Raw genomic sequence first — 24,709 nt, 5'->3', positions numbered from 1 at the left:
TTTACTATGACAAACTAGCAGCTTTATATTTACCTACAGCTGGCCGAATTTGAAGTGCAAGAACATGACAGAAGTCTCCCAGCTATTAACAGACTTGCATCAGTCACAAAATCATCTGTATTAATAACATACAGTTCTGTGCCATATTATGCTTTTCTTTATTTGTCTCTGTCAGAACAGGTTGCATACAACACCACAGATAATATTAAAACTTCATTCCATACGAAGCATAAAATACCTGCCTGAAAATATATTTATTACATCAAAGGTGAAATTCAGCAAACCTTTTTCTAACAAAACTGTGAATTGTAACTAGACTTCAACACTTCCTGATGTCTACTTTAAAAATATGTTATTCATCTTTTTGAAATCTTAATGTGACGATTTGGGGAAATTTAAACATTAGCATTCTGAAGACAGGAAAAACAAAAGGCATCTGAAGGGTACAATTTCTGGTTATCATACAAGAATTGTGCAGGCCCTGAAAATTCTACCTACCGGTTTGTCTTTGATAGTGGGGCTGGAAACACAAAGATAGAGCTTTCCATCTTCTTCAATACATGCATCAATCAGTGCCTGCACAGAGCTTTCATCTTGGAACAGCAAAAATGCATATCCTACCAAAAGGGAAAACAAGCACATAATTTCTTTCCTCTATTCACCTTATAGTACAGTAACTTAGCCCAAAATTAGGCTTGGCACTGTGTCATCATGCTACTATATGATAAAGGACAAACTTTAAGATGCCCTCACACATTCCCAGCCAAACTTCCTGCAAGCCCTCTGATAGTCATGAAGGAAAGAAGGAAGGGAGATTGCTGATCAACACATTCTCTCCCCATTTCCTTTGAAAAGGAAAAGCCAGTAGTAAGAACTGAACAAAAGCCACAGCTGTGGAGGCACGCTTCCCAGCACGGCTGTTAATATAAGGTGCTAGTACTCTCTGGCATCTGTGAACAGTATTTAGCTGCTTTACAGAAAACTAGCCTTGATTATTATTACAATAGCAAGTAAAGCAGAACAAGGAACAACAGGAAAAAAAAGAAAGAAAGAAAGAAAGAAGGGAAAACCGCATAAAGTAAAAACAGAAAGTTAAGGAATAATTATTTAGTGCAGAATAATTGCAAAGCCCATTCTAAAATCAGTTTGTAACCCAAGGATTCATCACTCTTACTCCTAAACTTTGGTCATCGTCACAAAAATCTCTTTTGAAGTTGAATCTTATCAAGAAAAATGAATTCTAGAACAGTGATACCATTATCAGATATTTACCCTTAGGAGGAAAGTAAGATTTGCTTTCTGCCTTGTGTGGCCAGTCTACAATCAAAGGTCCAAAGCGCCGAAAGCTAGCAGTGATCTCATCTACACAGAGAGGAAAAAGGCATGAACTGAAATTAAGATCAGTTGATTGCAAGGCAATTGAAAAACACAGACTTCATTTAGCTTCATTATATAAACAAACATTCCATAACCCTAATGGTTTACCAAATTATAGCAGAGCTTACTAGCTGATGGGGGATCTTCAGGACAAGTCAGAACACATTTTACAAAACAAGACAAGAACAAAGATCTTACTTTTATTTTCACTGTTGATTTCAACCCCACTAATTGACAGAAACTGAGTCTATACAGCTATCATAACACAGCTTCAACTATTCTGCCACAAAGAGTTTAAAGGCAACTTGCTGACTCGCTGGTAAGCAACCAGCCCTGTCAGTGGGTCTTAAAACTGCAGAAAGACTGGAGAAAAATGAGCAGACTAGCACAGGAGTCAGTCACACCTGTTCATATTGCATGCCAATGCCACATCAGCAAATACTACCTGAGCGTGACCTCCAACTAATACAGAGCAAACTTCCACAACAGTGTTATGCAATATTATAGGAGAGGTGGCAAACAACATATAACTATAGCAAGAAACAGCTCTTGCATCCATTTCAAATTTGCCTTCCACCTAAAATTGCTGGTAAAAATGTGCGTATGCTAGTCCTGTAGGAGTCTTCTGGTTATAATTCTTGTTGAAAGTGATGGTTCCCTTCTCCACAAAAGACATTTGGACCATCACCAGTTAAAGTTCTCTGAACAAGAATTTGTCATTAAAAAAAAAGGAAACAAAAAGAACAAACTTCCTGTTGCTGGAGTGCCATCTAAATTGGCACAAAGCTTAGCTGAATTCTGCTCAAGGTGTTACAGACCCTCCTACAGCAGCGCAGCGTTGGGGTTAGAGATCTGAAAAGGTGCTACTGGTTATGTTCTTTTCAGTCTGGTTATACCTGCTGATGACATTACTAATGAAATAGCAGCTCACAAACCATTGTACTGACAGCTCCTTTGCACCCAACAGATCATCAGAAATGTACTCAGGAAAAGAAGTGTGTCAAGGTTACGTGGTGACGAAGATATCAACCAAAGAAAACATTACATATTACATCTCTATTCCTATAACAGATCTTCATTTAGAACAGTATTAAGACAAATTTCATTTTAAATTACATAAAGTACATCCTAGAATTACAGTCAGAAGAAGTTCAGACTCAGGTGTGAGACACTTTAAATCACATCGCCCTTATTCTAATTCACACTCGTGCATTTAGCAAGAGAAGTGCTGACATGAAGCAACTCTGACACATTCAAGCTACCCTCCCAGCACACATTTAGCAAAGGTTTTGTGCCTCGATAACTTGGGTTCACACAGAACTATTTGTCTCATCTGCTTTTAAATCAACAAAGGTGACGAAGAAACAAACAAAACAAAAAACTGTAGTAAGATTTTCCTTTTGTAAACATCATGTTAGATTTGACCTTTTCAGTGCTGAAGGAATAAGCTATGGTAAACAGGATAAATGTAGCTCTTACGTTGGACATGACAGTCAGGTTGTCCTGCTGCAGTAAAACGAACTGCAGTGCATTACAAACTCTATCCCTGACAAAAAGTGGGGATTAAAAATAATTCCGTGATTGGAAAAAAAAATAAAAGCAACTTTGCAGATTTACAGTCGGAGTTCTTGTAACCATCCCCACATCATGCTCTATACATACAAAAAACCAGAACTTTCTGATGAAAAAAAGCTTCACCACAATCGTGGCCCCCACCATATGCATGTCAGAAGCTACCACAGGATGTGATCACGGCTAAAAATCACCTCTAAGAAACCATACATAAACCTCCACGTATGAATTAAGTTACATACACCTTACAAATCTACTAGAAATCCTTTTCCTACTACTAGTTTCTGGTGCATACAGAATGACTGCAAAGTATTGTGACTTTCAACAGGGGATATTTACTTGTTTGTTGTTGCACCACCACCCCCTTTTTGTACCTTTTATACTGGAAACGTAAAGCTACACGTGTGATAACGTAAGGTTTTGTTCTTCAGCAGCAAAACAATGTCAGAGCCAAAACCAGTCTGAATTATCTCACATTTGCCACAGAGTAAAAGTGGCAATATACAAAGCCCCATTTACACATCAAAGCTCTTCTGCAGAGTTAGAAAAACATTCTCTCAGTCAATTAACAGACAAAAGTTTTCACACCACTTTTCTGCCATTAAGCCATAAGGAGCTCTTCTGGTAAGATTTTGGGAGCGTACCTTCATCGATGTCCGGGGGCAGCCCACCAACAAAGACCTTCCGGGAATACCGCTCCACTCGCTCCCCGTTCTGATGGGAGAAGCAGTGAGGTGATCCCAACCCACTGTGCAGAGTCTGATCGCCACGTCCATCATCCAAGAACCCGTCTTCCATTGGAAACAGCGAAGACTGACCTGAAGAGGGGGTTAAAAGAAAAAGAAGGAAAAAACATACTAACAGAACAAAGCACAAACTGTTTTAATAGGTACTAATGCATATTAATGCTTTTCTGTTGGCAGTAGAACTGTTTGCAGTCTTCCCTTTTAATGAGCAATTCTGTTCTTGATTTCATATGAAGTTTTCATTATCGTTCAGTAATCCAAATGTATTATTTCAGAGAAAAGGCCACGACCCCCTTCATAAAGGCACTATCACTAACAGATATGTGAAACAAAATGGCACTTCAAATGGATGCTCAGACTGACTACTTTCCATAAATGTCACGTTTCTAATTAAAAGTCTTTTAAAAGAACTCCCAAATGAAGGAGAATAAAAGCCCCACTTTCCCCCCCATCCCCACCTCTTTTCAGGGAGTTTCCCAATAGCAGACACTAAAACCTAAGCTGTACATATTGCTTCCCAGTGAACAGCTTCTTGAAAGGAAGAGAGAGAATTTCACAGCGCAGATGGCAAGAAAAAGAATTCTACACCTAGATGCATTACACATTTACATCCCCTGATAGCAAAACAAATCACAGGCCACCCGCTTGCAAATAACAGAAATATCCTGATAAAGCTGGGAAGACCCACTCTCATTTACCACAAATGAAGACTGAAAACTCAGCAATACTGAGACATTCTCAGAAGGAAGTTCACTTGGATGTTACAAAAGGATTTCGTTCATGAACTCACTCTAAGAGAAAATGTAAGCATGCTTCCCCTCACTGCCCAACATAAGCCTTTTATCATAGGTTTCTTTAATAACATTCATTACTTTTAAATAAGATTATCTGAATGCAACTGTATAATGTAATGAACTGAGCACACAAACTGATCTCATCCCTGAATTCTTTCTTCTTTGCTTACAGTATTCAATAGCTAGAAAACAAACTGATTTCTATTCACTTAATGAGTGCTTTAGGAATAAATACACGTAGAGAAAGTAACCAATTAATGAGGTGTGCCACAAGTTTTGGGATACATTTCCTTTCTCCTGAGCTATCATATAAAGTGTCTGCTATTGCACAGCCCCTCACACTCCAGCACAGAGGTGTATTGCTACAGTTAATCTATGCTGCTCTGCTGCCTTCCTTTGAAAAGAAATTGCTGTCATTTATTTCATTTTAAAAAAGGAAACAACATCTTGAACAGCAGATTTACCAGATCCAATATCCTGGCTATTCCCATGCAGAAATCAAATGGTTCACAGGTTGAAAGCAAAGATAAAATAAAACAAACAGTCCACGGAATTTATATGAATAAAAAAATGGAAGACTTGGCCAGCTTCCTTTATTTGAAACTTCAGGGATCTTTTTACTTCTCTGATTAAAATAACAATCTCTATATAATAGGACCTACTCCTGTAACCAGGTAAACTTGACTCTGTACTATGATAAAAATATTGTAACATATACTTAAATGATGCTTTGTTTTTCCCTAACGAACTGATGCGTCTTTCATTTGTTTCATCTCTGAAGGCCCCAGTCCTGCAGGCATTGTTGGAGGGGAGCAATTCTCCATACCTTAACATAGCTTTTTAGGTTCATTAGCATTACCACTGCTGTGAGATAACTCAACACGCATGCTTGCAGCATCTGGTTCTCTAACCTAAGAGGCCAGGACAAATACTCACTGCAGTCTCTGCTGCATCAAGAAAACCATCAGCACCCAAAGAACCAAAACAAGCTTCTCCAGCATTGGTATTCATAACATACACACAAACAGCAACACAGCTCTACGGTATAACATATCATACAGACGTCCACTGAAAGGACTGTGATAATCTCAGCCTCAATAGCACTATTGTGGAGTACTACCTAGTTCAGTTAAAATGTTTACTTACGGCATGCAGACTAGGGAAACTATGTGAAACCGATGCTTTTTACTCAGATATTTTGGAGTTTGCCCCCTAGTAACAGCTTAATGTTTTTCTCCCATGAGACAAAGTCAACATTAGAAAATTAAATAGGAATATTATTACCTCGCCTTCTCCCATATGTCCTTGCTGCATGTCAAATGAGAAAGAAAACAGCCTTTCAAACATTGTTATAAGGACCAAAAGACCTTGATTTATTGCCTTTATACTAACTCAGTGATTCTCCAGCCTCTTCATATTCCAGGTCATTTAAATTGGTGTTCATGAGCTGACCTCCCCTCCCACCCACAACACCACACCTTCCTTGCACCATCTCTTATTGACAAAACACATTGCTTTGAAGCTGACAAGGTATATGTGCAGTCAAAGACACTTTCTGAAAGCAATGTAACTTCTTAAGTTGTACATTTCCTGTAGCAGCTACACCTTGCTCCCCTGCTGGATGTGCACCCGCACATAAATCCATCTTTTCTCACGCAGCAGGTGCCCTGCACTCAGCCCACCATGCCCCATGCTCTCTCCTCGCCAACATCAAGCACGGCCATTGATCAGCATCGGACCTGCAGGACCAGCCCTAACACAAGGATCGTGGAGGACAACAGTGCTCAATAGTGCTCTCTGTTTTCAAACTCATTTGCTCTAAGCACTTTGTGCGACTCACAGAATCCTTGGTTGAAATTATTACTGGCAAATAACTAGCTGAGAAACTGAAATTCAAGGAGAAAATGTCTGGGTGGATAATCTGGCTTTCTGACCTCCCGCAGTTTGTGCACAACAGTACAGAATCTCTCACACTGACTTTGTACTTCACTGTAATAATTCAACAGCTTCCCGCTGCTTCCTACTTTTTGCTTCCCAAAGCAAATCAATTCTACCAGCAATAAGTACTGCACTTTTTGGTGCCAGCTTCCAGTACCTGTTCGGCACGGTCACACTTCGTCATCACGTTTGCACATTCATTCTGTTTCAGTCTCATTAAAACCTGTACCTGAATTAAGGCCAACTGTTTGAAAGGCTCGGCTTCTGCTGGCAAATACTACGAGAAACTCAGAGTGCATCACACGTTTTATTTTGCTTCCTCATTCAAAACTGAGGCTGACAATTAGTTGAAGTATTTAAATATCTGCAAACCACAATAAAACATGAATAGTTTCCGCTTTCCAAATGAAATGAAAAAAAAAAAAACATATCAATCCAATTTCCTTCACAATTACTTGGCACCCGTAAGATCATTTATGTCTCTGATGCTTTGCTGATACATTCACGATTAACACCGAGATTAAAGAACAAAGCCTTTGTCTTCAGAGTGCAGCACATCACCTCACGTTCACACAGATCCTGGCCTTAGGGCAGAACCTGGGGGCTTTATGTGTCTCGCTTACGCACAGAATCCAAGACACTCATATAGCCCTCAAAGTGAAAAGATTTGGGAAACTTGGCTTTTAGGGAAAGCAACCAGCAACCTTCCAACATTCTGGCAGAGATCAGAAGCATGTGCACGCCCCAGAAACGCTGAGCACTTTCAAAACCAGCCCTGCCTATAAAGCCATGAAAATCCTGCCTGCGGTTCCTGACTCAGAACCAAACCGCATGAGGTCCTCGCCTGGAACACCACCCTTGGCTGCACTGCTCTCGGCACGGACTCGGCTCCCACTGAGGATCTGTGCACACAATTCAGGTCAGCGCAGTCCTTCCTCGCTGCTTTGCCACCTGTGTCACTCACAACAATAAGACCTTTTCTTCTCTCTTGGCATGGAAAGCAGCAAAAAAAGAAAAAAAAAAAAAAGCTCAGCCACCAGCTATACAGCATTTTCAGCGCCAAATACCACTGAAAAAGGTTTGAGAACCAAATACTGAGGGTTTTTTCCCTCATTTAACTTGTTTTGTGCATTTGCTTCCTCCAACCCACAAAATACCAGCACTTGACATTTCAAAACGTTTCTCAAGAGCCACTTGTAAATTACCCCAGCGCTGCACAGATACAAACTTTCTCCGCTCATTGAATTCAGAGCTCATCACATGCCATTAATTTCGCACAATGTAAAACAACCCTGAAACAAAAGAATACTCTCTTGGCAGGCCAGGAAGGCAGCTAGCTGCCATCTACCAGCCCTGACTCTGGCTTTCATAATTTCGTATTAAGAGAAATCTTATCCTAGCTGAACTGCAGCACAGCTGAAGTGCCTGCTGCCTCCCACTCTGCAGCCTGGTAGCACACGCAGCTGTGTTTTGTGCCACTGAGTGCAGGGGATTTTCACAAAAAGGTCAGCATTGGGGGTGGAATGTTTCAAGCAAAGGGACGAGCAAGCAAGAGGTGCTGCATCTCCTGCAGAGGACGCCACCCCAACCCACTCAGGGCCACAACTGGGAAAACGATGCCAGCACCCAAACACAGCATTCATACTCAGCACTGATGTCAACATAATGCTCCAGAATGAACAGGCTAACTGAATGCTCAGAGTTGAATGATGGCTGTATCTTCATTCTCACTCCCTTGCTATAGTCCATGTTGATGTAACGCCCATACAGTTCTGTACTTAATTCCTCTTTGGTCCACAAGCTGCCCAAGGCAGTGATTGTGTTCTTTACATCAGCACAGACGCCAATCTAACAACACACCACAGTCTCTTCTTCTCATGTTAGGCACTGATTATGATGTATGCAACATTTATGATTCTACTTTTCTTTTTTTTAATTATGGAAAAACAACTGAAGTAGAGTCTGACTTCTATGCCAAAGCAGACTGCCAGCATAACACCTTATAGTTTGGTCAGAGACAACTTTATACATCAAACACTTGGGGGGGTCAGCAAGGAGAGAAGCTGAGAAGTAACTATTGAAACACACAAATGGGGTTTGTTTGAGAGCTGCCACCACCATCATTATTCCTTTCCTGCAGATGCTCTCAGGTAATCTGTCAGGCTAACACAGTGCTGCACAGACTGAACTTCTACAGATGATCTTTCACACATTTTAAAAACCACTTAACTCCTCCTGAAAGCTGACAAACCAAATCCAGCCTCACTCCTCACAAAAATATAGAAGCTTCAAAGCTAACTTTGAACTTTTCTTTGCTATCAAACAGAGTAACGCACAGCCGTCTGTTCCAAAACAGAGCTGCTTTAAATCCTAAGCATAGCTACAACTTTGTCTAGAAAGTACTTACACTTTTCCCATTATTCCCACTACATTATGCTGGGTTGTAGTAAATCAGTGTAAATGGAACTCATAAATATCACTGATACTTGAATATTCCTTCCCTCCCCTCCAGGAATCCCCAAAGGGTCAGAGATTAAAAAAAAACCCAAAGCAGAAAAGCAAATGACGGAGCACATTTCCCTGCTGCAGAACGGATGCTTGTTTGAACTGTGTGTGTGTGCCAGAGAAACAGCCACACCGCTGCTGGTGGCACTGAGCTTTGTCTTATCTTAATGTATGACTTCTAAGGAATATACAAGTTATAAAAACATCCAATCTTTTCCCTCTGTACATCTCCCAGTTTATGAGATGGAACAACTACCAGCATTTCTTTTCCAGGCATGTATGCTATTGCTATACTTCAAAAATAAAAAGGTGAGGGCAGAGTTTGCAGCTGGGAGAAGGAAAAGTATTAAACAACGTTGCCAATTAAGAACAAAACAAGTTCTCAGCTACAGAATGCACTCTAAGGATGGACTTTCTGATAAGAGGAAAGAAAAAAGGATGCCACATGCTAAAAATCAGTAGGTAGAATTTATTTACCAAGTGACAGAATAAGATACTATTAACCCATAACAACTTACTACTGATTTTATTGAAACATGTAGAAAAGATGCAAAAACTTCACAAACCTTCCCTTCGTGGCTCTGGTTCACATGCACTGCTCCTGGATCCCTTACACAGAGCATACCCTCAAGAGAGGCAGATATCTGCCCATGCCATCAGCCCAACTCTCCTGCAGAAGGGCAGGCTGAGCTCTGCCCATGCTTTAATGAATAACTTGAAATGTGACTCCTGCATGTGACTCAAAGCTCAGCTTACATTGGCATATACCAACATGCTGCAAGATTTAAAAACAGAGTTCCTTAAGTACAATAATAGGTTCAAAGCAACTTATTTTTGTCTGTGGAAGGAATGATCACAAGGCAGCCTGGAATGCAACACGACAGCTTTGTTCCTTTTTTAAGCATCCTCTTGCTTCAGTCCCAAACAATACGGGAAGAGTAACACATGTACTCAAGTCTCTGCAACAAAACATTTCCCCATTTTTCGTCTTTACAGTAACTGTAAAAAAGACACTATTTTTTCCCAGTAATTTATTTGAAAGATAAAGACAGGACTGCGCTACAGCCCCACTCCAACTAGCAAGAGAAACAGAAACTGCATTTTCAAGGAATCAGCACTTTGTTTCCTCTGCCTAGATACAGCACGGCAACACCACTACAACAGCTTTAAATCACACGTGGACAACCAAGACATTATTTAGAATGCTTTCATGAAGTTGTCTCCACCTCCCTAACTCTTTGTGCACTAGTGTCAGTATGTGTATATACCACTACTACAAAACATTGGAAAATTATTTATTCTGAATAGTGTTACATGCATTTACCTACCACAAGTGTCCCCACACTCCACTCTTCTCTTATCCATGCAACCTGACTGCCAAGCTAGGATTCCTGTTATCAGCATTTCTCGCAAAGTAAAACTTAAAGAATACATCCCTGTGTACCTCTGCATACCTACAGCTATCAGAGATATGCAAAGGACTGCTCTGCTCATCTAAAAAAAACAGTTTTATTTACTGAGAACAAAACCCCAAGCACCTAGCAGCACAGCTAACCCATCTGCACTGCAGTGAATGACAAATTAAGCCAAGTAAGGATGGATCTACTTCAAGATGTATTTTCAGACTGCTCTAATCAGAAGTTCTTATTATGTCTCATGCTTAAGTACTAGAGAAAACTGATAAAGAATACACAGCTTTATACTCCCGAGAAGTCTATAAAAATTGCTGAAATCATTTGAAAGAATTTTTATTTTGTTTTTAAAGATAAAGCACCTGGTGGTAGATGGTAGACATAGGATACATATCCAGCCTAAAAGAATTGAGTTATTTGTTCTGAATTTTAAACAAAAATGAAAAAAAGACACCTTTAAGAGTTGTTAATATCTCTTCAAAAAGCATTATCTAAGCACAGAAGTTAAGCATTGACCTTGCTGAATCATTACTTCTGTTCCCAACAAATTAAACAGCATTCAAAACTTCAGTTTTCCTCTTCAGTCCTCCAATAAAAAGCATTTCTGAATGATTAAGAAACACAACCAGACATCTCAAAGGTGGGCACAGCACCACACTTGTTTGCATGTACACTCTTCAATTTGTTCCTCCTAGGCCATCACACTCCGCTATCACAGCCACTAAGTAAGCTGAAGTCTCCTGTGCTGCAGAGCCTTGAAATGACAAGCATTCAAGAATCAGCTCCCGTATTTTCATACCCAGGCTTCCAAGACAAACCAATCCAAATTGGATTTGTTGCAGGTATGCAGAACTCCAGCTAGAAATCCACTATTAGAAGCTTGATAGTGGTCCAGTAGGATTGATACATTAGTGGTTGACATGAAGGAAGAGTATTACAGAAAGGTTTGCTGCTTTGCAAATAAAAATAGGCCCCAGGAAACTGCACGTCTTTAACAAGTAATCCAATTAAACTCCTGTGTTCTGATCACCTTCTGTGATGGCAAAGATACTTTCAGAACAGCCTGTCCCAAAAGACAACTGGCTTAGCAGTGTCACTTGACTGTCTTCACTAGAAGAGTTCTAGTAACAAACCACAGAAAGGTAATGCAGTGCTGTTACACGGTTGGACTACATGACCTTGTAGGTCCTTTCCAACCTTGTGATTCTATGATTCTACACAAACTCTTGTCCCCATTTATACCTAGGTCTCACCTGTTGTTTTCTTTTTCTCAAAACTCATCCTCCTTTTTATTAAATCTCCCATTTCTTCTTTATGCTCAGGTTTAAGAAAAGCACATCAGCCCTTTCATTCTGCCCCTATCATGCAATTCTATCCTGATAAACACGGTAGAGAGCATGCAAAATGTGGCTAATAAAGGATTCAAATAGCAAATGATTCAACATCAAGGAGAAAAGGCAAACAAAGTGAGCAAAAGGCAAAGAAAAGCTATTTCCATCAGCCTGGGAGGACAGACAGGGAGAGCTCTGTCTTTTAAAACCAGGAACAGAAACTACTCATGGAACACAGCTCCAAATTAAAGGCTTCTTTGAAGATGATCTAGAATGACCAGAGATTATCAAAGCAAGGATTCAGAAAAGAAAAAAAAAAAAGCATTTGGTGGACAGTAACATTGAAACAAAGGAAAAGATTAAAAACACTTAAAAAGGAAAAGGATTGACTTAAAAAACAACAACAACAACAAATGTAAAACAGAAACCAAGAAAACTTTAGAAAAGATCTTAACCAGATTAGCAAGGCTGTGGGTATGGCATTCAGCACAACTTTGTTGGTTTTAACACCTGTCAAGATCAAGTAATTGGTTTCGACTCCAAATACTGTAGCAGTATTGTTGTTGCTTTGTAGTATTTTAAACATCAGGAACTGCCCTATCACTTGCAGCATGTACATCGTTAGAAAATGTCTTCTGTAAGAAGTATGAAATGCATTTTATTTAATTTTCCATGCAGACTCTGGAGATGGGAACACACAAAGTGGGGCCAATGAGAAATGTTTCAAGACCAGAGAAAATAAAAACATAGACCTCATACCCTAATGAAGTTATCAGGAATCTTCACATTGATTTCAAAGCTGGACCAAGATCAGAAAGCCCTGGGATATTTGTACTGCTCTGTGATGGCAGGGGAAGGAATTTCCTGGCCTCAAAGGGTGGTTACGTTAATACCCTCTCGCTCTTTGCTCAATGGCACCACATGTCGAGGTGTTACTCCTGCTTAGCTGAGTAACTTCACCCAAAATCCTGCAGAAGTATAAACGTGTCATTCTTTGACATCTGCATCATCAAATCCTGTACTTCTACAGAAATGCAAAGGTTAACAGAGGCAAATCCATTTTCAAGCATTCCCCAAACTCTCCGAGCAGTGCCATCACCAGCAGGCTACTTTAAGCACTTAAAATTAAGGGCGTCAGTAAATGTGGAGGAATTAATTTAATGTAAACAATGATTCAGCTCTTTCAACAGCTATTTCCTATAACTGAAAACAAACAACATTTCTGTACATTTCCTAATAATTTTGGACAATTGCTAAAAATGTTTATAATGTAACATCTGAAATACGGCATCCCTGCCCTGGCATTTTTGTAGTATTTGGGGTACAATGAAGATTTATAGCAAACAATAAAGAAAGTAGCAACAGCAGTTGGTCTCAATGATCCTTATGGGTCCCTTCCAACTGAGCTCGGTGGCTAATGGCAGAGCTGGGAATTCCCACTGCCAGGGGGGTTTCACTGTTCGTGGGTGAGAGCTTTGATACACTTCGAACAGCTCAGCAAAGTACATCAGCCAACGTGTGAGAGGAGCTGGGGGAAAAGCACAGCAACAGACTAAAAAAGTTAAAATACTGAATATTGCCCCAAAATTACGAACATCAGATATATTTGCAAATAAAGTGTGCCCTTATGCACTTATAGCACTTGTGTTCTAAGCCAGCTGAGAGCCATGGCTAGAACAGCTGCTGATGGCAAACAACCACACGGAATGTTCCCCCACCACAGCTCTGTCAGCACAGGGTGTGGGTTATTGCTATTAGATCCAGTTCAGCAGTACCTTGAGACAACGTCACAATTGGTTTTACTCTTCATTAATATGCACCTCGGTCTGAAAGTCCTGTCAGCTTCTCCTGGTTACAGCATAGGAGGTAAAATTCAGGAAGATCCCACGCAAAAAATAATATCCAAGTCCTAAAAACCATTTCAGCAAACCCTGCTGGTGCCAGAAGCAGCAGAGGGGAAGTTTTTGCACAATTTATGGTAAGTTGGGTGCATCACTGCTGCAAGTGAGTGATCCTTAGATAAAGATAGCTGATGGCACACATCTGCCAGAGGCCTCTGACTTTCAGGGCTCAATAAAGAGAATGGTTTGGGCTGGAAGGGACCTTAACATCATGCAGTTCCAGACTGCTCCAGATTGTGTAACTGCACACAACAAGGAGAGGGAAGAAAGTTTCATCTCAGCCACCAAGTTAAAGCTTTACTCATTGCTATGAAAACATGAGGATGTTTAAAAAAACAACCTATTATTTTAGATTTTAAACTAGCTCAGTTTGTCTACGCAAACATAAAGGACCACTTGCCTACAAAGGATCGCAGGCTTTGTTATTGAGGCCTTAGCAAAAAAAAATTGGGCCAGATTCTCACTATTTTTCTGGCTCATACAGGAAAGGAAATGGCCTATTTTACTCAATATGAATGTGTTGCATAATCCATACAGCTAGAAAAGAAACAACTAATTCATCTGCTCCAGCACTCTGAAAATGCTGTCAAAACAATTTTCCTCCCTTTGATCAAAGAACACTTTTTAAGGTTCACTGTGGAATCCCCACCTACTTTCTCTACAGCTGGAATAGAGCTGAAATAGTTTTTCAGATCAATATTAAGGGGCTGATGACTTCCTTACATATACAATCGGGTATATATCAGCTCAGTCAGAAAAAACCCAAATGGTGCCAGTTCCCATCATTCTGGCACCTCCAAAATGCAGAGCTGCTGTCTGACTCGCTCTGCCGGTGTCTGCATGTAGATCCTGGCCTTGCCCTACCTCTGAAACACTTCTTTTTGTGCATATTTATGCTTGGTTTTTTACCATGCAGCGTTCATACAGATAATGAGAGATTCACACCCAAATTTTAGGGAGCTTCACAGTGCCATAAGTAGATGTGCTGGTCTGCTTCAACTTCACCCTGCACAATTTGCAGGCAAAAAGCCTTACACCCTGAGCTGAACCACAGGGTATTTCAGAAATAAAGCGGTCTGCTGCTATAAAGTAAAGACATTTCAGTGTCACTTAACAAGGAAATATTTAGTCAACCTACTACTATTACAGTAATGCTCAAATTGCCATCTGGAAGAGCCAGATTCAAAACTGAGGCTCCGGATCCCAGGCTCAGCACACGAAGGCCGAATGCACAGCAGAGAAGATGCAATTAGTCTCTGGGGAAATGCTTCTGCAGATTGTCATTGGCTGTGCAGAATGCAGCACACTCACTTGTGTGGATAAAAATAACATATTGAAATGGCAGCTGCTCCACAAAGGAAGAGGATTCACGCAGGGGTAAAAATATACATTAGAATGAGGAAAAGAAATGGTAAAAGGCCTATCAGAAGTGCTAAATGGTAAGGCTGAATATAGTAATCAGTGCTAGTTAGGATTCACCTTTCAACCTCACGCAGAAAACACTACTTTGTATAGTGTGACAACCCAATAGCATGACTATAAGGCTCCTAAACAAACTGAAAGCGTGGCTAATCACCTCAGTCAAGAAGTACATACTGTGAACAGACTTTGGTAAACTTTGAAGTATTCCTATTTATTCATTTTGTAGGATCTAAAACCTGGCGCTTTGAACACAGCATTTCAAGATAGAAAGGATTTCTTTAAAATCCCAAAAGCCAGTGGGCCCCAAACTGATCAGTACCTACTGTCTTATCCATACTCTTGTTGGGAAGGTATATTTTAACATTTTCTCTCTCTGGAACTCCACTACAATATATAAGAGGATGGCATTCTATTAGCGCTATGTACTAAACTCGCATTAAGTCAACATTACAGCCACTCAAGGACTTGGAAGATAGCAGAGAGACCTATTAGATCATCTAAATTATTTCCATGCCATTCTGAGATTGCTCTCTGCAGCATGTGTTATTAGTGTCTTGTCCAGGCTATTTTTAAAGTCTCAAACCCAGAAGCTTTTCCCTTTTGAGAATATCCAACCTCAGTTTAAAAGCAACGCAGGCACAAAATAGCTCATTTAAAATACAAAATGAAAATCTGCCTGTGGAACTGATAATCTAACTGCAGCTGTTTGAAATGGAGGGCAACATTTTGAACTGACAACCATAATTCAAGATATTTTAGGAATTTCAGATCCAAAGTTCCTAAAAAATTCCTTTAAATCAGTTTAAATAAAGGCAATTAAAAGAAAACAGAAGAGAGAGAACCTGCGTTAAAACAATCTCACACCAACAGATACTGATGGGAAAAAACAACCATGTGAACCCTTCTTCACAGTTGAAATGCACTTTGCACTGGCAAGCTGCAATTTTTTTCCAGCTCTATCACTTGATTTAGCTAAAAGTCTTTCTCTTCCTTAAAAATCCCACCCTGTTTACAGATGATCACTACAGCATTACCACACCATGGGAGATGCTAGTTTGAATAAAGATTCATTTCTAAGTATATTACAGCAAATACATTTCTGTATCAGGTCTGCTACACCAGATAAGCAGCCGCCAAGTTCAGCATTCTGCACGTTTGACTATAAGCAAGCTTAACACTTGTGCAGTGGAAATCCTTGAAAAAAAAATGAAGAGACTTCACAACAACCAAGTATTTCACATGGGAATACTTGAACGTTTCTTCTTCATTCTGAAGCTTTTTTTTTCCTTATGCTTTACACCTATTCATTAGGAAACATACAAACGTACGAAGAGCTCAGGAAGTAACATCCAGAACACAATCAGATTGATACCACTGTGTTCTGATCAGCAGGATGCAATGCCTACAAAACTCAACACAAAACACAGATGACTCTGCAAAGGCGATTAACAATTTCAAGCAGGAATTAATGTGTGTCAGAACTGTATGTGTTCTTCACTGACACACTTATTCCATCATTCTTAAGACATGGAAAGCACTCAAAAAAACACCCAAAGATTACAGTTACAAATAATCCTTTCCAAGCATTTGAACAAAATATCACACTACCGTACAGAACCACCCTTATCTAGTTGCTGGATATAAATGCATACCAATCTGACTTTATTAATTCAATCTTTAAGAGAAATTTCATTTGCCTCCAGCAATGTCATTTTGTGGTGTTGTGTTGCCAGAGCTGAGCAGCTAAAACTTCGGTTGGGCCTGCCTGGTAGATGAAGATAAGGTCCCAGAGCAAATCCCAGGTGCTGCTGCCAAGAAAGAGCATCCTATTCTTGGTTCAGTACACCATGCTGGGTTGCATGATGCTGACATTCAACAGACACTGTACTAAACAAACAAAAGCTGTTACTATCTGTAATTAATAAAAGCCTGCTCCCACCACATAAGGTGGGAATTTCTTCTTATTTCCTGTGAATCCATTTGTTATTAGTTTCTATCCACACCAAGCTCCCTTTGTCATTTCAATAGGAAAGTGTATTTCTTGGTGTTTCTAATCATGCTGGCACAGAACTGGGGATGTGCAAGCTGCATTTCAGGCTATGGAGAATGCAAGAAACAAGCTATTGCCAATTAATCAAAGGTTGGTCGTCTGAGAAAGAACCACCACTAGAACAAGTCATATTTCATTAACACCACAAGCCTTGATATCTAAAGAAATTTACTTTTAGAAACCACAAGTCTAGCTTTGTTTCTTAGTGGTCTCATGACTGGTTACAAAACTGAATTCCTGGATAATGAGCATAAATAAGAGATCGCCTACTTTCACTTACATGATTAACCCTCAAACTGACACAGATTACTCAGTGTACAGAATAAGAAACTACACTTCTGAATCCATCCCATAAGCAGTTTCTAATCAGGCTTCAATCAAGTGTGTAGACAGTGTTTTGAGTACTTTGTCAGTTGTAATTTCAAAGAAAGATGATGTTTGCCAAAAAGAAAAAAATAAAAATAGTTAAGTTCAAACTGCAAGTTGGTTCAACCTGCCCCCCTTCCTTCTCCCAATGGCAAAAAGAATTCTGCAATGAAGGTGGCAAAAATAAAGAGAGAAATAGAAAGGTAAAGAGCTTTTTAAAATAAAATAAAAAGTCAGAAATACTCTGTTCTCCCAGTGACATACCTAAAACTCATTCTTCCCCAGGACTGAAAGAGCTATGACTTCAAGTAGGAAAATGCTATAGCTGATAGCTATGTTTCACCAATCTGCTTAAGATTTGCAGGCTGATCGTTTTTGCAGGCTGCACACATCGTATTCATTAAAAACAACACTGGCAACTTACACAAAGGATTGGTTTATGTTTGTGTTTCGCACTGTTTTATGCAAAGACAAAACACACTCCAGCATCCATGTGCTGCAGGAGCTTCATCAAGGGACAGCCGAGATAGCAGGCCTACCTGAGCTGACCTACATGCACCAGGGTGCACAACAGAACTTTACTTTTCCTAACCAAAACTGCAGTTTCTTATCCTAAGTAAGCACGTCTTCCCAATTATTTACTGCAGGAAATGGACTCCTTCTAAATTTACCTTTCAGTGAATCATTTTCGGCTCTCATTATGTCAATCAGCGAATTCTCCAGTGAATGCATGTCAAAAGTCCTTGTGCGATCCTGCAAGCAAATACAAAGACAGTTTAGGCAACATAGTGTTAAAAAAAAGCCACCTGTAACATGAAAACTTCTGTTTTATTCTACAGCACGTGCTTATACACCACTAAAGTCAGTCGAATACAGAGAACAATGCATTGGAATATGAATACAGGGAATGTGAATCTGATATATATTTATAACAACCAATCATTTGTTTAAGAAGTCCAATATTTAGTTTGTGTTCCTTGCTGTACAGATAAACTACGTTAAAAATAATTGGAGTTCACAGTCAGGAAGCAAAGAGCAGCTCCCAGGAGACAGAATGGCAAAGAGAAGTCATAAAGTAGGTATAGCAGCCTGAACTAAAGAAAATCTGAATTCACAGAATGACACACAGAATTCCTCCCACCTAAACTACTACCCTGATAAACAGCCTCATTCTGCACAATCAGTTCTAATTTTGCACAATTATAAAGCATCTCACACAGGTAGCAGAGCTGTGGCAGTCTGGTTTGCTAGGTGACAAGTTAGCTCTATTTTTAAAGTCCCCGGAATCGCAAGTTTGATATTCCAAGCATTGCTACAATTGAAGGATTCACAAAGCACGAGGCAAGGTGTCTCTTGCACCTTTCCATTTCATTATATCAACCCAACTGAAGTATACTTCCCAAATATTTCTCCTTCGTATCAACCAAAGCCACCATTTAACACAGACATGCCGCAGACTTTCCCAGCTAAGCCAACAAATTCCACATCTTGCAATCTGGTGCCTTACTAACATTAAGACAGCACAGAGTATCCTGGCACTGCATTTGTTTCATTCCCAAATTTGGGATAACCAAACTTTGAAATGTTTACAGTATGATAAAAGGTCACTGATGGAAGCAAAAAATCTCCTCCCCAAATTATTTACCTCTTCATTACCCATTTTACATATGAATCAACCTCACGTTTCATTTTTCTGAGGCTAATAACTCCAACATCAGTTACAAAGGTTTTATTTCATCTGTGTTTTAAGGGATTCACCCCTGCACAGAGATCAAGCAGGGAAGGTATCCGTTCAAATAAGAAGGTAATTCAACGCACATTGGGTCTGATCTGCTTCTCTACAACTACTGCTATTACTGCAGTGAAAATACATTTTTTCTCCCTAACTCCAGCTGCAAAGCTGAAATTTCTCCAGCACAAACAGATCCAGATTTGATCACACCTAAATGAGTGAATTCAAAAGGGAATTGCACCTCTGGTCCAGAACAGAATGCCACAGCGTCCCCCACTTCCAGTAATGAAGTGCTAAAGCAGTTATCGACAGCGCTGTGAGAGCCATTCTTTCTATCAGACAATAATCAGTCATCTCGGACTTGAAACACTTTAAGAGCAGGAATCCATTAGCTCTTAAGAGTGCTGATCCATTTCCAAGGAGTTATATTCCGACTGCTAAAAAACATGCTGTTTTCCAACTAGATTTTCTTCATTTTTCATTCCCTCCGAACAGTTGATTACTGAAGCAGAACCGGTGAAGTATTTCCATTCCACTGCACTGCCTTTCAAATAGTGTTAGAGAGATCAGAGTTAGGAACCACTTGTTGTATTAGTCTAGCCCCACATCAATTTTGCTATGAAAAGTATAGCACCGCCCTCTCTCTGCACAGTATTTATTTCCTTGCTCATCGATGTATGTTACAGGAAGCATTTTAGTTGCACTAAAATACCTTATGAGGATTGAGTAAAAGTCCTTGGGTCTGCATCCTGAACCCACCGGGATCCAAGTGCTCAGGGGTGGGTACTGGAAGACAGTCTCTATGTTTCCAGCAATCTTCCTAAAGTGACAAAAACAGCCTAAGCCACAGATGGGAGCACTTTCTGGAAACTCTGTATGCTTCAGAGGGTGCTCATTTTTCCATTCCAGCTTTTGTACTGCATTGCGTCTCTGTGTATGGGATGAAGCTCTGCTCCAAGCCAATAAATACAACTCTTACCTCACAGAGAGCAGAACCTCAGATGTTTCAGGTCTATTAAATCTGGGGCACTTAACATTTCGGTTGTCTGAGACAAATGAAGGGAAAAACCAAAGTTGAGCAACTTCTGATGTGCTGCACTAAGAAAGCCTCTTGTCTCTAAGGCATTACATTGGATTGAGCTGCAGTAACAGAGGGACCTGCTGCAATGGGTAGTGCTCAACACTGAGAAGAGACAGCTTGAGCAAGAAGAACCACTACTAGTGCTACATGAAGTTTGGCTGTACTCCTGAAGGGAGACTTCTTTGAAAATCATAGCATGAACTCCACGATTCTATCAGGAACAGATATTACATCTGATTTATATGCGCAATTTGCATCTATAGTTTATCTAATATATCGGGAAATTCAGACTGAAGACAGGTTAGTGGCAGTGGCCTTACTGCCAAATAAATGTGTGACTATGCATTTAATTCTGAAACATCAAAAAGTTGTAACAATTGAGATATTGATCACAGGCTGGAAATGAAGTACGGGAAAGAGCAATTCTAATTACAAGCTGTAAAGCACTTAAGTCACACCGTACTCAGTAGGGAAAAGTGAAGTTTCCTTAAGAAGCTTCATGTAACAAGAATTAATACCAATATAGTGGCATTTTTACTGGATCGATTCACGAAGTCACAGTGCTTTCCATGGAGCTGGACTGCTTACTGTATTCTGATTTACTTATTTATAAAGAAAAGATATACGGGCAACGACTACCCTGGAATCAAGCAGAGTATATACACTTCACTGACAAAGGAAGTTAACTACAACCTGGCATTAGTTACATAGATTGATCAAAAGATCTTGGCTTTATACGGGTTTGGTGCATCTAAAATACTGTTTTCTCAGAGGACTCAGAGGACATGTGTTTACCCCTGGGAAATCAGCAAAGAGGTAGAATGATCACGTTGAACACAAGACCATGAAAAAAAAAACACACACAACCTGAAGTCTTAATATATGACTGCGTTTGAAACGTCATCCAACATTTGTAAAGATATTTGTTAAACATCATTGTGAAAAAGTGGCATTGTTTTCACAAAATACAGATGAGGTGACAGCTAGCAGGTCAGGCTGGGAGCTACTGGGACTATCAGCATTCAACAGCAGCGAACACAACAGTTCTGAACTAAATCCTGGCCAATTATATCTGCAGAAAAATAAAAAGGATCCTGCTTCTTCTACTGTCTAGAAAGCATTTATAAGTAGTAGAGTGCTCGTACCAACAGTCTCATTGCTAACGCACAAGCAGTAGAACCCAGCACTTCCAAGTCACAACTTTGCCATGGGATCGCACAGGGCAAAGTACTTTGTCTCTGTGACTACAGTGGTTTCTCCATTATTTTACTCCTATTCCATTTTCATTTTTCCAAGTCCAAAGACATTTAGTTCCAAAAATAAAAAATGACAGTGGTACCAAGCACGTGCAAATGGAGAGGATATGCTCCTACATAAAAGAAATCAAATGCAGATATTTGATGCACAAGAAGATCATGCTTGGCACTCACAAATCCCATACCTAATCTCCCTTACGCATCAGAAAAACCTAAGTCTAACCTCACTAGTAAAGTGCAGACCCAATGCAATTAATCTGCATGCACAGTACTCTGATCTCCTGAACAATTCAGATTGAAGAAGATGAGAGTTTCCATTCAGCGCTTCCTAGGATGATCCTACCAACGCTAAGACCCCTAAGTGTCCAACAGGTAAAGCACGGCAAGTTATGAGCTCCTGCTGATAGCCAAGGCTATACCTGATTTTATAAAATACAATTTCTCTGAAGACTGAGGAATCAATAACAGTGCAAAGCCTGGCACTGAGTTAAGCAATTTACTGAAGGTGACTTAGCAGGATTTATGAAGTCGGTGCAGCTATAAAGCTGAGGCTTCATTTTATTTAAAGCTTTGTGAAACCAGAATACTTGCCGAAATTAGAAAACTTACAGCTACATTTGCAACCCTCATTACAGCACAGGAAGCTTAAAACTTTCTGAAACCTGGCACCTATTTCCCACAATTAAAAAGCCTGATGGCTGAGGCAAAGAAAGATGCGTGGGGAGAGGTAAATTGTAGGTACTCATACAGGTTCCACATTTCTCTATTAATTGCAAAGCAAATTTGGACTTGATTATACTCCTGGATAGGCTTCTCCTCCTTCCCAGCATCCTGCAAATGCTGTATTCCAGATCCCCATCCACAAGGCAGTGAATTATAGGCTTTGAATAAACAGGTTTTTCCTGAAAGGACGTTGCTGTGTGCTGCCCTGCTCATCCTTTATAGCTTTACCAGGGAACCATAAGAAAATGCTGAAGAAGTGACGCCAAAGAGGAGCGTTTGGGGAGGGAGCACTTCTGGCTTTGTCAAACCCTTTTTTAAGCATCAAAAATCATAGACCCTCATAAAAACTTCCAGTAACATGTCTGACTCTATTTTAGCCACATATTAAGTTCTTTACCGTGCCTTCTGTAAGGCATAATCCACAATCTCTTGTGTTCTCAGCCTTTGTGCTGGGCTGCTAAGTACGCAATTCATTTTCAAAGCAAAACGCTCAATAAGAGTACTCCTTTTAATCTTTGGAAAATACAAACATAATTCAAATAGCTCCTATCAAAAGCTCCTTTAAAAAGAAACCCTGAGGTCAAAAACACACAGGAGGGCCAAAGCCGAGGTATTAACGTCAGTAGTAAGTTTATAAAACAAGAACAGTGTTAACTTCCACAGTATTTAACTTGTGCTTGTCGTACCACATTAGAGCGCTTCTGATTCCACAAACCAATAGCTGTGGGGAACAGCACACAAAACACTAATTACTACACAGCTGATGGTCTCAGTGAAAAATGGGGGAACTGACATTTAAAAATTCAACTTTGAATATTTACCCCGCGTTAAAATGATAGATTGAAATCTCTCAGAATCGTTGCTGCCGCTACAAGGGAGAATAAAATCCGACAAAGCTCTGCAAAAGCAGCAGCCTCGTTTTATGCAGCCAGCCATCGTGATTTATGGAAAGGCTCCTCAACAACAAAGAGCAAATATGAAAGAGGCATGGTAAAGAAATTTATTTGCAAAGTTCCTTCAAGAGGAAAGATTGGCAAATGTATTCAGGAGGGTTTTTTTTTTGTCTTTAATTCCAAATTCCTGGGCGTTTGTCTTAATGCACTTCTTAAATCAACCCATTTCTATGGGCAAACAAACCATGACGTATAGCTGAGAATTAAAACACAGTCTGTAATCACGTATGTGTTTTCTCAAACATTCCATATCAGCCTGAAGGAAGAGAGAGTCCCTCTGGCACAGCCCCTCGGTGGATTTGGAAGGGGTTGTGTACCTGGAAACCAGCCACTTCAGAAGAAAGGAAAAAACAGTTTTGAACAAGTGGATATGATGAAGTGCTCTCCAGCATGAAATTCTTTGAAATGAGCACTTATTGTCAAGCTCGATTCCGGGAAGAAACACAAATTATTCTCAATTATTTTGTACAGAAAGTTGAACACTATTGCTTAACTTGCCTTCAAAGACCAATTTAAAAAACATCCCCGCACGTTGGAAGATGAGATCTGGAAACCTGGAAGCGCCTATCAAAGCAAGATTTATGCATTGCATAACAGGCAGGATGTTCCACTCTCATGAGGAAGTGCAAGCACACAGCAAAAGGAAAGCCAAAACAATCCTGAGGGCGATGCTGCAGCAAAATGCAATTACTGAACACTCAGTTTGTCAGCGCTGTGAGGAGGGAAAGAGAAGGAATAATTGTAAAAATCAGTACTTTGTTAGGATGCAACAGTCACAGTTAAGGACATTTTCATGTATTAATTCCCAGGGAGGGCTGCTGCGTCCAAAAACACGCAACTATTTTTTTGTTATTCAGGAACCATTTTTTCATTTGGACACCATTTCCTTTTCAAACGAACACACAAAGAACAATGGCTTTTCTCTTTTCAAAAGATCTTTGAAGGCTGCCCAGCGGTTAAAGCACAATATCAGAACTTAATTTCATTAACACATTTGGTAGCAGTCTTCTCTGACCTCGCTTCAAGTTCCATCTCTGCAACACGAGGATCCTACAGCTGTGTCACTTCTGAAGCGTTATGAGCCAGAATTCCAAATAAAGAATACATACGACAACCAATACGGTGGTTTATAGGTAACTCTCAAATACCAAGCAAGCCACCACCAAACTGTAAGATTATCAAGCAGATCAACATGGGATTTTCCTTCCATATGCGCTGTTTGGAATGCCTATTTTATCTCAGAAGTCAGAGGTTTTTCAAGTGAGCAGCAGTTCCCATCGGTGGCTGATGGGGAAATTATGCCATGGCGTCCTCTCCTAATTGGAAATTAGCACTTACACTTGGCTACCCTAAGATTTGCATCCAAACATAGACTTCGGTGCTTCCCTGAGCTTCGGAGTAAAGACAACCTTTTAAAAAAGAAGAGCTCCCCAAGTATCTGCAATTGGTTTACAGCTTGCTTTCTAAAGAAACTCATTTTCACTAGGCTGCAGCAACACTTGTTAATGATTTAAGCAGCAAAACATAAATATTGAATGAAAGGGATAGTT

The 24,709-nt window shown here is 40.0% G+C and overlaps 1 protein-coding gene across 2 annotated transcripts in view; it reads right to left on the bottom strand.

The window, feature by feature from the left end:
* Nucleotides 1-24,709, bottom strand: part of CPEB4 (cytoplasmic polyadenylation element binding protein 4) — a 37,832-nt gene that overhangs the window by 8,614 nt on the left and 4,509 nt on the right. The window contains exons 2-6 of one of the 2 annotated variants that reach the window (XM_414678.8): nucleotides 18,086-18,167; nucleotides 5,774-5,797; nucleotides 3,594-3,767; nucleotides 1,273-1,362; nucleotides 499-617 (exon numbers count right to left, since the gene is read on the bottom strand). In XM_414678.8, the coding sequence (XP_414678.3) occupies nucleotides 499-617; nucleotides 1,273-1,362; nucleotides 3,594-3,767; nucleotides 5,774-5,797; nucleotides 18,086-18,167 (489 nt within the window). The remainder of the gene's footprint in view (nucleotides 1-498; nucleotides 618-1,272; nucleotides 1,363-3,593; nucleotides 3,768-5,773; nucleotides 5,798-18,085; nucleotides 18,168-24,709) is intronic. The other variant, XM_004944878.5, reaches the window with a different exon arrangement.

Source organism: Gallus gallus, chromosome 13 (genome assembly GCF_016699485.2).
Source record: "Gallus gallus isolate bGalGal1 chromosome 13, bGalGal1.mat.broiler.GRCg7b, whole genome shotgun sequence".
In the NCBI taxonomy this organism is placed as follows: domain Eukaryota; kingdom Metazoa; phylum Chordata; class Aves; order Galliformes; family Phasianidae; genus Gallus; species Gallus gallus.
This window is presented reverse-complemented; position numbering and strand designations above follow the sequence as displayed.